This window comes from Podarcis filfolensis, assembly GCF_964270895.1.
Source record: "Podarcis filfolensis genome assembly, chromosome: 14".
Lineage (NCBI taxonomy): Eukaryota > Metazoa > Chordata > Lepidosauria > Squamata > Lacertidae > Podarcis > Podarcis filfolensis.
The window spans coordinates 44178190-44194642 of record NC_139616.1 but is presented as its reverse complement, the minus strand read 5'-3'; the positions used below and the strand labels follow the sequence as shown (position 1 = coordinate 44194642).

Here is a 16453-nt window from a genome sequence, read left to right as displayed (position 1 = left end):
TTCCCTCACCTCCTGTGTGGCCTTCGTCTCCTTTGCTTCCTGCTGGCGGTGGTGGCACTTGCCTCCCAGCTCTTCCTACAGACCGAACCTGCAAGCTCGTGAGCTTCACGTTATCCTCACTTGTTCTCTGACATTGTACTCTGTTTTATTGCCTTTCCCAACATCTAAACTTGGCATTCATTCAGATGTTCGGTATTGACTGAGATGCAGCTTGTATGTAGGTTTTCTTGAAACAAGAGATGTTTGGAAAGCCCCTGGCTGGTTATTACATCACATGCAAGGTTAAATGAGGCGCCATAAAATATATACTGAGCTTGTCGCTTCCTCTTAGATAAGAATTAGCTGTGACTTCATCCTAAATGAGGAAGGCTTTTGTGCAATTCAGAACCAAGCACTGCCATGCACAAGGACAAAATTTCCCTCCTGCATCTCTTTTTGTCGCTTTCTGGGTCAGCCACACCTGCTGTAGATGAGCGTTTTGCACTTTTGCAGAACTGTGAAACCAGGCAAAGAGTGGTTCCTTTGAAAATCTCTTGGAAATTTAATCCATTTCAGAATATGTAAAGTGAAGTAGTAAGGAAGTATTTAATTGCAACTGATTCCTCTTCCTCTCCCGCACCCTACCCAATTATGTGGTCTTTTAAAGCTCCTTTTCTCAGCCCCTTTTTTCAGCCCATTTGTTGTGAGTTCTGGGATTCAGACCATACCCAAAAACAAATACATATTTTCTTAAGAAAAAGAACAAGCACCACTGTCTATAACTGCACCGCAAAGTTTATTCCAATCTGGGATAGTTTAGAGTCTGGGTTGGCTTTCATAAACCACCAGGCGCCATTGAGCATATCCTCTGAGTTAATACCTCTACAATGGTTTTGGCTTTTTTATATATAAAAAAGAAAGAAAGAAAGCAATTTTTTTTGCAAGTTGTTGATATATGAATAAACAATGCCTTAATAGGGAGCAGATTCGCCAGTGTCTGCCTAGTCCACAACCCTGGAGCCATGACACTTCATTGTGAAGCATTCCTGGATGGATTGGGCAGGATTCGGAGAATCAGGGAAGCAGTTCTTGTGATCTCTGAACAATCATATTCTGTGCAACACCAAACACGTGGTGTAGGTCTGGATCTCTGAAATGGTTGGTTTTCTCATGGTTTTTATCTAAAAACATCTGCCGTGAAACCTCTCATGTGAAGTCACTGGAGCAGAAGGGAGTGACCTTCTTGATCATGCTTTAGCATCTCCCATGCTCAGTTTGTGCTTGCAGGTTTGGCATTTACCAACTTGTAAAGCCCTGCTTTACTTTTAGCTATGCATACTTAAGAACGTGAGAACCTCTTGGATCAAGTTAAAGACCCACCTAGCATCCTGCTCTCACAGGGGCCAGCCATTGCCTCTGGGAAGCCCAGGAGCAGAATCTGAGCTTAATAGCACTCTCCCCAATCCCCCCATTGATAATTTTATCCTCCGTGAAGAGGTACTTTCTTTTGTCTGTCCCGATTCTTCCAGCATTCAGCAGGTATCCATGAGATCTAGAGTTCTATGAGAGGGAGAAGAGCCTTTCTCACTGCACTTTTCTCCATACCATGCATAGTAAGAAAACACCTTCTCCTAATTTGAATCAAAGTGCTCTTAAGAAGGACCTAAAACTTGTTCCTGGCTCTATTGCCTAGGCCACTGGCATGACAAGGGCATGTCAAAGGATGGCCACATTGGCTGGCTGCCCTGCAGCTGCCAGATTTTTTCTGTCTAATGAAGACTTAGCAAAGCTTGAACATATGTATTTTGCAAGATAGCGCTGGGGCTAAGTGGGAAGTGAAGGGTCAAAATAATCTATTGTATAAGGTAGCTTCCTGTGTGCTTATGTGTGTGTGTTTTAAAACCCAAAGTGGCATCACACTAACACAAGTGGTTGAATTGACTGGCTGAAGATATCTTGCTGGCTGTGATGACAAATCTAATCCTTTCCACCCGCTTGTTCATTTCCGTGTGGCGTTTGTAGAATGCTTTGCAGGAAGTAGATTGTGTCCGTTGGTCCCACCTCTCCACCTCTTCCATTCTGCCAACCCCAGTTGCTATCATTATTGCTATTAATGAACGTAGTGCTTTGCAAACTGCAGGGGGGCAGGTCCCTGCTGCAAGGAGCTGGCAATCTAAACGCTGCTCAACTCTGTCACTTATGTTAATGGCTCCAGGAAGGGTGCGGGGGGGGGGGAGTGTGATGACAGTAAACCAACAGACTCCTGCTGCTCCTCACTACCTCCCGGTGGTCCCTGAAAGAGCTGGTGTTCTCAATTCCTTGAAGTATTCAAAAGCTAGCGGAGCAAGGACTGCCCTACAGTTCATGCCCATGTTGCTGGCAGGGCATCTGCATCTCAGTCTACAAAGGACGCGGGATATCCCTTGGCGCAGATTCCTCGTAGAGCAGCTGTAAGCTATGGAGGAAGTGGAGACTGAGTCATAAGTCTGGATGAGGCGTGATGTGCTCCTCTTCTCCCCACCCACCCCCTCTTATGAAAATAGCAACTTGGCATGCTTTGTAGAAGCCTTCTCTGACCTGCTGCCCTCCAGATGTTCGGAACTATAACTCCCATAAGCCCCAGCCAGTGCAGTCTTGCCCATGTGCTTTTCAGGCATGTGTTCATAGTCCTATGACCTACAAACAAGTTTAAAAAGCAGCAGCAGCAGCAGCTGACATTCCCAGGAACCTGAGTCCTGTACCCTGCCATTCTCTGGAATCACAGGAGTTGCACAAGCTCGGTCATCTCATCATGTTTCCTGGTCATTTTGGCTCCGGGCAGCTAATCATTGTTAAGCTACTCCTGTGACATTCCTTTGGGACTCTTCAGGGGGTTCAGCAGGCTGCATTCAGCAGGATACGCCTGTAACTTACCTGAATGCACAACACTGCCTTGTAGGGAGGCAAATCACTTTTTATTGTATTTAGCCATAAGCAAGGGGCAGGCTAGGGGCTGAATGTGGCCCTGCAAGGATCGCGTTCCTCTCTCCCCAGGCCATGCCCCTTCCTGGCCCTGCTGCATGCTCCCCTGGACTGTGTTTGCCTGTGGGAATGCATCCTTTAATTGTGATAATGCCTCTTCCTTACCTGGATGGAGGACAGAGAGGGCCTGTGTGTTTTTCATAGCTGGAATGCAATCCATGGTGCAAGAACCGCTTCTGTTGCTGCACTCACCTTTGCATCTAGTTGCACCCTCTTTTTCTTCAGCCCCACTCACCACTGGCATGCAGCTCCCAGAAGTCTGCCCATAAGGGAACGTGACCCTTGGTCTTAACAATGTTCCCCTCCTCTGCTGTAGGTCCCCAGTGGGTGCTGGTGCCTATTGGGACTGGAAGGTGGGAGCCCAACAGTAGGTGGCACCAGAGCCGATGGCAGACAAAGCCAGCTCATTCTAGTTCTGGCCCCATCCTCCTCCTCCCTGCTGAGTTCTATATACATGGGTATGAAAGAGGAGGAAGCTGGCAGGCGGGGACTGGCTAAGGATGGTGGGGCAGTGCCCCATTTGCCTGAATGGAATAGCCAGCACCTGCATAGGCTGTTTTGGTGGAACACTGTTCCTAGTGAATGCTGGAAGTCACTAGGGGTGCCAATGAAGCAAAACATTATCTTACATCAAGTCTAGACTCTCGGTCTATTCAGCCCCGTTTCTACAGGGTCTCAGGCAGAGGGAGGCCACGTTTTCCATCACCAGCTGCTCCTCATCCTTTTCAACCTGAGTTCCCTGAATGGAATCTGGGGCCTTCATGCAGAGCTCTGAGCTGCCAAGATATTCAGAGTGCATTTTGGGAGCTCCCACAACTAGCCACAGTTGGGAGGCACAATGCAGGGTTGGAAACTTCCCCAACTGAACAGGTGTCAATTTGGGACTCCAGCAGAGCACTGGATGATGATGATGAAGAAGAAGAGTTTGGACTTGATATCCCGCCTTTCACTACCCTAAGGAGTCTCAAAGTGGCTAACAATCTCCTTTTCCCTTCCTCCCCCACAACAAACACCCGGTGAGGTGAGTGGGGCTGAGAGACTTCAGAGAAGTGTGACTAGCCCAAGGTCACCCAGCAGCTGCATGTGGAGGAGCCGGGAAGCTAGCCCAGTTCACCAGATTACGAGTCCACTGCTCTTAGCAACTACACCACACTGGTTGCTTTCATATCCCATAGCCCCACCCAAGGAGCTGAGTTGGAATATATAGTTCTCCCATTTCATAAAGTGAAATGCGCTTTGTAAAAATAAATTTCCTTCATTTCCCGCCCCCAGCCCCCGTTCAGTTTTAAGTGGCAGGGGTGGCACTGGTTCTTAAAGGACCACCTCTCATCTTTTTAAAAAAGGAAAAGGAAGAAGGTCATGTTGCTAAAAGGATGCGCCTCAAGTGTACACCTAAAGAAACATAAAAGTGTGAATGCAGCTTACATCTGTTTTCACACACGATTGACTGGCGTCCCCTGTCAAGGATATGCTGGTGGGTGAGCCAGGCTTTACTGCTGTGTAATGTGTGGAATGGATTTAAATGTGGCAGCCACTGAGGTTTCACAGCTAGGCTGCCCAACTCCAACCTTTGGGCATTCCTCCCGTTTGCTTGTACCTCTTCCTGGTCGGTAGGCTCAGGGATGAATGAGCAGCTTTCGTACCCAAGAATGGGAGCTTCCACTTGCTTCAATTGAAGGCTGTAGTTTGGGAAAGAACCAGGCAGCTCCCAGAGTCTTTTCAAGCTCTGCTCAAGGGAATCCTGGAATTCTTGGAAATTTTCTCATGTCAATCTGCATAATGGCTTCTTTCGGCGCTGTTTCCATTTATCACTCTTCATTTTCCTGTTTAACGGGATCAACAAGTTTATTCGAGGAAAATAAAATGGGGAGTCACAAACTTAAATAAGCTACAAGTACTGTTCATTCAGGCATTTGATGACTGAAGGACACTGTTCCTGGCAACCCTGAGATCACTGGCTCAGAGAATTATTCTAACTGCTTTTAGAATCCTTTTTTAAAGTGTTTTGTGATTAAAGCGTTTGCCCCTCGCCTCCCTGGGCTCCTCTGGGAGGAAGGGCAGGATATCAGTTGAATAAACAAGAAATAAATAAAATTACTTTGAAATCCAATAAATCTGTGGCACCTTTCCCCTTTCTCAGCAAGGGGAGGGGGGTTTCTGCTGATCCAGACATCCCTCTTTGCTTTTGTGGAGGAGGTTAAGAAGGCAGAACGATAGCTTGAAGTGCCACAGGGAATGGGATTTACAATATCTGTGGCTTTGCTTCTGTGGAGGAAGGGAACTGTAGCACAGTGGATAGGAGAGAGCATCTGCTTTGCATGCAGGTGTCCGTTCAACCCCCAGCATCTCCAGGTAGGGCTGGTGAAGATTCCCTGCCTGAAGCTCTGGAGAAATGGTCCAGCTCAGGGTCAGGTAGCTCCCTGTTTTCCTCTCTGTTCATGAGGGGTAGCAGCATTGTGTTTCATGAACTAGTCTACCCTGCAGGGCTAGTGAGAGCACTTTGGAGATAAGAGACGGGAAGCGCGAGTGAATGGGGTATGTCTCTGTCTTCTGCAAAATGTAGAGGGTTCCATGTACGAAGGTGATATGGAAAGGTTTTTCCTGGAGGGAGAAAAAACCCCGATGTACTAAATCAGTGTTGTGAGCTTTCATTCTCTTCTCAGCAAAAATCATTCTTTTCCCATTTCTTTAGTAGATTAGATTCATTTCATGGAGGAAGAGGAGAGGTCTCTCCATATTTGTTAATCGTGACTTCTGCGTAGAACCTCCAGGTTCAGAGACAGTCTGACTCCTTGCAGGAGAGGTGTGTTAGCTTCAAGCCCTTCCTAGAGGCACCTGGTTGGCTAGTACAAGCAACAGGGTGCTGGAACTTTTTGGTCTGCTCAAGCTGCAGGGCTCCTGAATGAAACCTTCATGTCCAGGGGCAGTGTATCTCCCAGTGGATGCGTACAACAGGGGGTATTCTCTTTCCTTCCCTGTCCTGCTTTCAGGCTTCCTAGAGGCCTTTGGTTATCCACTGCAGGGAGGAGGAGGATGACACTAGATGGACCACTGGGCTCTTCAGATGTATCCCTTAATTTACCTAACAAAGCACTGAACCTCATGCAACATTTCATGGCTTTCTCTTGTTCCTGTTGGCCAGTTTAGCTTAGTTTTTCTCATTCCAGCTGAAGGCACCTGTCCACAACACGTCCATTGTCCCTGTCCTTCTGTGAGGAAGTGCTTTTGCATTTCTGGCCAGCTTCCCTCTGTGTAAACTCTTGCTTTCCCTCCCTTGCAGGTTTTGCCGTCGCCCAGTGCATCAACCAGCACAACCCCTCGCCGCTTTCATCTCCATCCCCTTCGTCCAGCGGGAGCACCGGGCGCTGTGACTCTGCCACCAGCTCCACATCGATTCCTTCCATGGTCCAGAGCCCGTCAGGTATTGAAGCCTCTTGCTCTTAGCACCTGTAGGCTGTTTTATAGACTCTGCTTGAACCCACCTGCAGGGTTTTTAAAGAGACTTCCTAATCTTAATATTTTATCTCCTATTCTTTAAACTTGTTTTGGAAAGGGTACCCGAGGGTGGGGGGTTCAGGTGAGTCCATGCAAAACTGGGGGACAGATTATACAAGATTTTGTTTTTCCCAGTTGTGGCTTCAGTCCTGCAAGTCAGGCAGGTGGATGAGCTTGGCAGACCATTCCACATCACTCTCTTGGTTCAAATTGTATGAGACAACAATATTGCTTGCTGCAGGATCCTGCGTTAAAACGCTTTGTGCTAATGCTTAACTTCTTCGCCTGCTGGAGCTCAGACCATTCCAGAATCCACACTCCCCTGACTGAAAATCCTATTCCTACGATCCCAGATAACTTAAGATCTGGCACGGCTTCTCAGTAGTAAGACAAAGGCACTCTGCACATGTGTAAAGGCACTGTGTGTCATTTCACACATTCCTTGACACCGAGAACAAGTTGGACTCCTGGTTCAAATTTAAGTCCTGCTGCAATAATAAGCTGCCCCCCCCAAAAAAATCAAAGTGATCTCTCTGTCCTTTGGCACTTGTGTTTATATCCTGGTTCTTTATTTCCATTGAAATGATCTGACTGCTTAATCTAAATGTGTGCGTATGGGAGTGAAAACTAAAATTTCAAGGTCATCTTTTAAGGAATGTTCATGGTGCCAAACAAGGTGTCCACCCTAGATATAGTTCAGGGATGGAGAACCTACAACCCTCCAAATGATGTTGAACTGCAGCTCCCATCATCCCTGACCATTGTTCATGTTGACTGGGGCTAATGAAGTCCAAAAATACCTTGTGGTGGGGCACAGGTTCCCCATCTTTCTTTTTAAGGAATTGGGCTTTGTTGGCTACCAGGAACAGCTGCAAAATATTGCTTCATTCCTCATATCTGGTAACCTTTGCATTTTGTGTGTGTAGTTTTAACAGCCTGATCTTGGATGCAAGTCCTGCTGTATAAATTTTGAATTGTACTCTCCTCCTTTTTCCTTCTCTTCCCCTCCCATGAGTAATTTCTTTTGCAGGGATACTTTTTTTTTTTTTTTTTTTTTTTTTTTGCTGAAAACCTCCACAGAGCTTGTCTGTGCCATAGTGACCTTAAACTCAGCACACCTGTATTTCATGGCTATCATAAACTCTGGAAATGTACAGTCTTGTTAAAAGCAAATGCTGGCCTGCCTTCATACAAATGCATTTGCTGACAGGCTATTGATCTTCTGTAGAGGTTTCCAAGGAAGAAGAACGAGGTGATTGTGTGTTTTCCCCCCAGCCCTAGATACTTTTGCCTTTGTGCAGAAGTTCCTCCTCCCACCCCAGCTTTATTCTCCCACCCACACTTGATAGACGGCACTGATTTGGACTGCCGGTGGGGTGTTTGCTCCACCACATGTTTAGCCTAGTTGTGTGGGTCTTAATTAAATTAAAGCCCCCCAAATGGGAGTGGAGTCAGCTGTTCCTTGTTAAAATCTATTTCCAGCAATTACTTGCAGCTCTCTGTGACATTAGCAGTCTTTAAACATGCGGCTAACAGTTTAAATCCTAAAAAGCGGAGTAGGTGTAGTATCATTGGGAAATGAAAGCTCTGCCTTCTGAGGCAGGGTTTTGTTAAAGAACTTGTATTCCTTGGAAAACCACACACTTCACGACGAGGAGTTAACTTTCCAATCTGGGCCCTTGCCGTGATGGATATGAGCTGCTCAGACAATCAACCTGTTTCTTTTTCTTCTTGGTTCCAGGTCACAAATACTGATCCGCAGTATCTATCTAGTGTCCCTCCGCCCCTTGGCTGCATCGTGGCAACTTTCATCCCGACTATATTTTATTTCATTATGTCAGGATTTTTTATTAACTTCTGTTATCTGTTCCACTGAGAAGCAAGGGGTCTTATTTGTAGAGTGTGGCCACACCTCCACAGTTTCACTTAAAAATGTGAAATCTGGTTCTGCTCTAATCACCTGGAACCTAAACTAATGCTGAAGGCAGCAATGCACCCTTTAATATTACAAAACCTGGTTGAAAGCAGACTGCTGTATTGGAGAGGGGGAATAAAACCCATGGAGCTGAGAAGCACGGTTTGTGCTATGAAATTAAGGCTGTTACAGTTCTACTTTATCAACACTTTGATTTATTTTAGGAAGAAAGGTTTTTCTTCTCCAGAAGTAATTGTTTCTTATTTATTTCTTTATACAAACATTTATCTACCGCTATTCATAACAATTGAAACTTTTAAATAACACACAAAGCAATATGATAGAGAATATTTAAAAGTTACAGTCAGAAATCAGCTAACCATTGTGGAAAGATGCATTCTTCATTGGCTGCATAATAAGCCTGTAAGGTTTACAGCAGGTGTTTAAAAGCTGAAACAGAAGGCACACTAAGGACTCCATTTCTTGCTGTCATTAAATGAGCCTTGCCAACTCTGGAAGCAGCCGGTGATGTTAGCTGACTTTAGAAGCTTTTGTCTTGGGAAGTGAGGAAAGTCCCTTCTCAGTGCAAGGATGCCAGCTGCAAACCTTAAACAGGTGTGTGTGTGTGTGTTTTTTTACGAGCACTTGCATTCAGATCAAAGCACGTTCCCCAAACTACTTTTGCCACCAACGCATTTCACAATCTGGGAGCCGCTGTGCAGTCCCTTGGTTGCTAAATTAGTGAAATGGCTTTGTCTGTGGGTTAAGCAATCCTTCCTCTCCCTTGTCCGCAGCACTGTCATTGACTGTGCGTCATGCAAAAGGCACAGATGAGATAAAGCTTTCGCAGTACTTCTGACGGCAGTCGGGAGCTTGCCCAACTCATTAAATAAGCAGCCTGCAGTAATTCTGACGGGTTCTTACGTCATCCCCAAGCTTACTAAGAGCGCTTCTACACTAAATTTGACCCCTCACCTTTCCACCTTTCACCAGAAGCATTGTCCTCCAGAATCCTCCCAGCTCATCCTGCGCAATAGACGCCAAAGAACTGTTGCTAAAATGTTCGAATTAGTTGCATTCTTTGTTTCATCAGTACAGCAATATCTTCCTGCCTTTCTGCCTTCATGCCTTCCTTCCTTTGACCTTTTGGGGTAACATGCTGTAAGTGTTATCCATAGCTTGCATCCATGATTCAGATAAGGAGCTCAGGAAAGGGCCAGGGCGCTGTTTTTCCTTCTTCTTTTAGGGTGAAAAGTTGGTGTTTTAGGAACTTCACAGGGCATTCCACACACACACACACACACACACACACACACACACCCTTTAAAATGCATGTGGATATGAAGAACTTCTAAGCTTCTTACCTGTTTAAAAGGGACAGCACAGAGGAAGGCTGAGAGGGTTGTACAATGTCATGTTTGGGATGTTGTCTGAAACTTCCAACTCCTAGCAGTGCTTGATTTATAACACAGAATACAACTACTTTATAGTATGATCGTGGGACATCCAGCAAGTATAAAACAATACAGCTACAGAAGAACATGGATCATTCCCAAAATATAATTATAAATGGGCCTCTTACATATGTACCTTAAGTATGCATATAAACTCAGTGAGATGTATGAGCTTGCTTTTGCTGGGTAATCTCGTTTATATTAGGTTTAATTTGCGACAAACAAGCTCTCATCTCCTCATCAACACATAGAAGCCTGTCTCTTCTCTGACCTTTCATATTGAAAAACCCTGTTCACAACAGCATGTCTTGGAGAACTGCAGGAAGAATAGCCAGCACTCTTGAATACTGTTTCTGGTTGTATATCCAAATCATTTGGATACCATACCATACTGCACTGAAGTGTTTAAATGTTTATTTGATCGCCCTTGAATCTTCCTGCCACACTCTTTGAGAACCTCTGCCCTGGGGCACATGAGATGAGAATTCTGGACTGAAAAGGCACAGAGGGAGAGGATCATATTAGAGCTCTGCTGAGAATTAGAGCTCAGCCATGAGAAAAGAAATTGCATTTCAAAACATGTCAAAGGAGAGATAAAGAAATTGGTGAAATTCTGAAGGGTGTGTGTGCCTGGTTTATATCACGCTCGCCTGCCTTCTGAGGTGGCTGAAGGGTTCTTGAGAGTGCCCTTTCTTACCTCCATCTCACTGAGTGGTCTCTGCTCCTGGGGAATATTGCCAGGAGGAAACTCCTTCCACAATACTTTTTTCAGGCAGCCTGGGGAGGTGGCAGAGTGTTGGGAAAATGTTTCCTGGGAAGGGAAAAAGAAAGAAACACGCCACCCTCTGCCACCTTGCTGCAACATAGTAAGCTCAAATCCCAGCACCCACCGAAATTCTGAAGTGTCCTGAGAATGAAGACTTTAAAAAAAGATTGTCTAGGCTTTAGGCTGTTATTAATTTATTAGTTGTTTTTTCAATCTACAATTTACCATATGGTCCCAGGGTGGGTTTTATAAAGTTTGTATACTGCTGGTTTTAACTGCTCTCCACAATACGCATAGTGTTGTTTTAATGTGATATTATTGTGAGCTGACTTAGGCTGCCTTTGGAGAGGAGAGACAGGTAATAAATTTGGGGGGAAAGTTAATTTTAAACAATCGTATCTACTTAGATCCCCTCCCACGTCGTTTCTGGTTAAGACAAACTGTCATCTTGACCATTGTTGCCTATTATTAATATTGTTGTAATTTCATTTCTTTTTCTAGTCCACCCCAGGATAGTTAACAATAAAATGCAACGTTAAAACCAAGTTAAAACCACAGTGTGGATAGATGACCCTTGGATAGATGACAATTCATTGAATCCATCATATAATAAGATATGCAATTCAGCAGTAGACTGCCTTGAAGCCCACTGGTAGAGCACCTGCCTTTTATGCCAGTTAGGTCTCAGGTTCCATCTGTGGCATCTCGAGGCAGCGCTAGGGAAAAACCCTGTCTGAAACCCTGGAGGGTTGCTGCCAGTCAGTGTAGACAGTACTGATCTAGATGGACCAGTGGGTCTGACTTTGGTATAAAGCAATGTTCTATGTTCTGATACGCTGCAAAAGCTGGAGAAAGTATTAAGCTGGCCCCTGAATGAGAATAATGTGCCAGGCAATCTGATCACAACAATGAGGGAGTTCCCTACCCAGGGTGCCACCACAAAGAAGGCCCTGCTTCACCCACTCCCCTACCAGAGTCCCATTCACCAAGGGCACCACAAACAAGGGCCTCACTGGCAAAACTTGCAGCCCAGGCATGCTGTGAGAGAGGCAGTCATTCAGCAATTTGGATTCCGCCAGCGCCTTGAATAGGACCCAGTCACTGACAGCCAGCACAGTGCTTCCAGGATTGCTGTAATGTGATCCCATCTTACTTCCCCTAAACCACAAACAGGCAGCAGTGCTCTGCACCGGCTGCAGCTTCCAGGCCGCTTTCAAGGGAAAAGCCCTCTGTAGAGTTCATTGCAGTAGTCAAGCCAGGCGGGGCTTATCAGAGCACAGACAACTGTAGGTGGGTCATCCCCATCCGAGAAAGTAAAGTTTAGTCAGTGGGTATCAGAATGTGCTCGGGTCCTTGTTGCGAGTTTCACGTAGGCATCTGGCTGGCCACACTGAGAGCAGGATTAGATGAGCCATTGACCTGATCTGGGCGAGCTCTTCTTAACGTTCTTATGATGACTGTCACCGCTATTGGCGCTTTATCTCTGTATACATAATACGCTACTGAGTCTCCCAAGTGCTAGACAGACACTTTAGGCGTGTGGGGCTGCCATATTGCAGTCTGCCATTGCCGGTCTCCCTCGGCTTACGGAAGTGTTTCTAGTGTGGTTGGGAAAGGCTGCTGCTGCTGCTTAGAACACACAAATTTGACTCCTCTCCCATGTCCTGTGTTGTTCTTCGAGTCTGAGCTCCAACCCTCTGTAGGAAACACATTCCGTCGACACGACCCTGGATCTTCCATCATGGCTGAATCCCACACATGACGATGTTTGTTGCACCTGCTGTTCTGTCTTGCTCTTTGTTCCACTGAAACGATGTTTTTCCAGAAATCTTCTGTGTTTGCAAAATTCCGTGGTGTTCTGTCTGTCTTCCCTCCCCGTTCCTTTTTTTAAAAAATTGCTTCCCATTGGATCTTCTTTTTTTCTTTTTTTTAAAGAAAAAAAATGTGCTGCACTTAGCTTTGACTGTAATCCAAGTGCTGTATTTTACAGGCTTCCTTTCTCGAAAGGGTAGATTTATCTGACATCCTAATTTATCGCTCGCTCTGGGGGAGACGGAGCATCCTCCGGCAATTTATTACCATTAAGTGGGATGGAATATTGCTAACCCACGAGAAATCTGTAAAAAATTGCTCTTGCCTCTTTTTTAAGTGGGTCGTCAAGGTTCCCCCCCACCCTTCCCCATCGTTTTGAACCCGAAAGCATTCCTGTTTCCTTCCCTGGCGCTTAGCCGCTGTCATCGCCTGGCAATCCTAAGTTGAGCCAGCCTGAACACGTGGCATTCTTGAGGATGGTTTGTGTACTCGGTAACGGGCGGACCTCTTCTCGGCCTCTCGGGGCTTCTGAAGAGAGCGAGACCGCAGGATGCCAGCTGTTTGTGAGCATGTTTGTGGTGTTGGTGACGGTCGTTTTGATGTTTACTCTTAATACAGCCTCCCTGCAACCCCCTGGGGTACCTCCTGATCTTTTGGACCACAAATCCTGGCCGGCAGGCCTTGTGGCCTGAAACCTCTGGAGGACACCTGGTTGGGGAAGGCTGCTATAACATGTCTTCTTCCTTCCCGTCTCTGTGAGTCCCCACCCCATGCCCTTTCCCCACCCACCCAATTGTTAATGGCTTCATGTGATCTATTGCTGTGTTTTCCTCTAGTTAGGCCTGGCAGGAAAGGACGGCGGCGGGTCTTCAGTCTCTCGGAGGCTGACAGTCACGGTGGACACTGGGTTTAGGCCTTCCGGCAGCAGCTGCAGCAGCATCAGTCCTTGCAAAATCCCTTCAGGCAGGTTTCTCCTTGGATGTGTATGTGGTGTATGGCTCCCCTTCTCACCCCCTCGTCCTCCCCGAAAAAGAGATTATGGGGCCAAGGGAGTGTTGCTGCGATCCTCTTCCACGCATGCAGAAACAGCCAGCTGCTGTTCACAGTGCAGTATCTCACATCCAGGGTGTGTAGAGCCCTTTTCCACCTTTCCTGGAGAATTCCGCTGAAAGGGATCACCTTGGTTGTTCAGCCTGGCTTCACCCCACAGCCACCCCCTTGCTTTCTTCCTTGAAACAAAGAGCAGCTCCTCCCACTGGGTTACGGGAAGGTTATCCAGGCCTCCATCGGAAAAGCTGGTCCCAAGGTTCAAGATGCCAGACTCCTGTATCTTTTGGCTCTTGGGTAGCGTAAGGCTCTTACCTGGCACCTGAGCTGTCGGTGGCTTAGCGTTTGGCAACTGGGAACTCACTTGACAGCGGGTGATCAAGGGATGCAGGTGGGAGTATTTCTGCCCCCCTGTCGTAGCTTCAAGCATCAGTTCATTTAGGTGAGAATGAACCCCAGTTCTCAAAACCTTTTAGCAGGAATTGGTTCAGGCATACTGTGTTCACAGCATGACGGAATTGGAGTTTTGTGTTTCCTTTCAGTTTTTTTTAAATGTGTAAAGTCTGTGTTGCCGCTTTCTCTGTGTGTTGGACGCTTTTTGGCTCCCTTTCTTACAATATTGTTTGCCACCTGCTTTTATTTGCAGCCATTGTCCTTCGAGGCCATGATCAGCTTGCTTCTGTATATTTTGAGATCTGCCTTTTCCTTGCAAAGTGGGGAGCTTGCTTAGGTTCTCATGAGGCACCCCCTCCATTTCCCCAGATCATTTAATGCCTGTCTCAGGGCATGGGAAAGCCATGGCCCTCCTGAAGTTGCTAGACTACAACTCCCATCACCCCTGACCATTGGCCACATTGACTGGAACTGAGTCCAGCAACATCTGAAGGGCTACAGCTTTCCTATCCCTCTCCAAACTCTTTAATTTGTCTAGTGCATCTTGCCATTCAGGTGCTGTTTGGTCCAAACACTGGTGGCAGTGGCAGGGACTTCCTTTATTTACCTTTCAGGGGCATTTCTCTTTACACCAAAGTCAAAGCAAGTAAGGACAAGCATTTCAGGACAGAAAAGTACTTTCCGCACAAACATTCAGGCATAGATATTAACCCAAAAGGTGCTCCCTTTCCATTCTGACTTGATTTTCTCCACCCCAGGCCTCTCCTTTATGTTTTGGGTGGATGAAAGCAGATAGGAAGCCTCCTTCTGCGTGCATTTTTGACATGTGAAGACTGACAGTGAGCCACACACATCTTGCAAATCTCCATCAGGCCACTTGCAGACCTTGCATGGCCGTGAAAAGCTAGATGTCCCTTGGATTATGCCACCCACCACCATCAGTCCTACTTTGCAACAGAGCTCGCCCAATTCTATCCCATAATTCTAGGGAAGAAGGCTGGTGTGACTATATAGCCTGCTGCATTGAGGAATGACAGCCAAAGATTCCCCGGCCTTCATCTTCGGCTCTCTTTGAATTGCAGCAATTTGAAGGGTGAATTTTACTTTACAGGGAAAGCTTCAGTCGATAGCATTGATCAGTCAATTAATCCTCATAGCCCAACTGAGAAGTGCTATAGAGATTGTGCTCATTAATTACTCAATGTCTCTCGGCTTGCCGGCATATCGGACAGCAGAGACTAGCATGGTCCCAGCGGGTACAGATTCCAGTAGTGCAAAAGAAAGAAACCTGTCAAAGCTGTCTCAGCAGTAACCCATCTTCTCCAGCCCGCCCCCCAACAACCTGGTGCCCTCCAGTTTTTATTGGATCACTCCCCACATCGTACCTGACCATTGGCCATTCTGTAGCTAATGGGAATTGTCAGCCAACAAAACCTGGATGGCACCAGTTTCGGGAAGGCTGATCCACACCCAACACTGAACTGTGCGTGGTGATTTTTAAGAGACACTTGGCTGAGTTGCATGTTCTCACACAAGCCCTTGGGCAGGAAGCTAGAAAAGACCTCTTTGCTTCTCATACACATTCTGTGATGTCCTTGCCCATCCTAAGGCCCACAGTGCAGCTGGGAGTTCTGCCCAGGATCTCTTGTAATACTATAGGTGATCCTTGGGCACAGGATCCTGGGGCCCTTTCTTCCTGTGCTTCTTCATTGCAGGCCCTCAATGTTTTATTATTATTCATTTATTCATTGTTACATTTCTGCTCCACACTTACTCCAAGGAGCTCAAGGTGGCATACATGATTCTCCCCATTTTATCCCCACAACACTGCTTTAAGGCTGTGAGACTGTGACTGGCCCGAGGTCACCCAATGAGCTTCATGGCTGAGTGGGGATTTGAACCCTGGTCTCCCGGGTCCTTGTCTGACTTTCTAATCCCTATGCTACAGATGAACTTGCTTGTACAGTCTGGACAGTCCAGGCTTGAAGGCAATGGTTAATAATAATAATAATAATAATAATAATAATAATAATATACCCCGCCCATCTGACTAGGTTGCCCCAACCACTCTGGGCATCTTCCAACAAATATAAAAACACAGACATTAAAAATTTCCCTATACAGCGCTGCCTTCAGATGTCTTCTAGAGGTTGTATAGTTACAGTGGTACCTCGGTTTTTGAACATAATCTGTTCCAGAAGGCCGTTCAACTTCCGAAACGTTCGAAAACCGAGACGCAAAGGACGGACTGCAATTTCTATGGAGAAAATTGGAGGGGGGGGGACTCAGCGGAATCCGTTCAACTTCTGAGGCCTGTTTGAAAACAGAAGCAATTACTTCTGGGCTTTCGGCATTCAAAAACCAAAACATTTGGCTTCTGAGATGTTCAAAAACTGAGGTACCACTGTACTTGTTTCCTTGACATCTGACAGGAGGGTGTTCCAAAGGGTGGGTGCCACTACCCCGAAGACCCTCTGCCTGGTTCCCTATAACTTCATGTATTGCAGTGAGGGAACCTCCAGAAGGCCCTTGGAGCTAGATTTGTGCAGCCGGGAAGAGAATGGCCATACC

General features: G+C 46.4%; 2 protein-coding genes across 5 annotated transcripts in view; one reads left to right on the top strand and one right to left on the bottom strand.

The window, feature by feature from the left end:
* The window catches only part of LOC310749103 (myosin-11), a 1537435-nt gene that overhangs the window by 1242939 nt on the left and 278043 nt on the right, over positions 1–16453 (bottom strand). The gene's annotated exons all lie outside the window — the stretch shown is intronic.
* CLEC16A (C-type lectin domain containing 16A) overlaps positions 1–16453 on the top strand; it is a 92090-nt gene that overhangs the window by 70441 nt on the left and 5196 nt on the right. For 2 of the 4 annotated variants that reach the window (XR_014541490.1, XM_083585605.1), the window contains exon 22: positions 6281–6421. Coding sequence is in view for 2 of the 4 variants with exons in the window: in XM_083585605.1 (XP_083441731.1) it covers positions 6281–6421 (141 nt within the window). In the remaining 2 variants the exon portion in view is untranslated. Of the gene's footprint in view, positions 1–6280; positions 6422–13278; positions 13406–16453 lie in introns of all 4 variants that reach the window. The other 2 variants (XR_014541491.1, XM_083585604.1) reach the window with 2 other exon arrangements.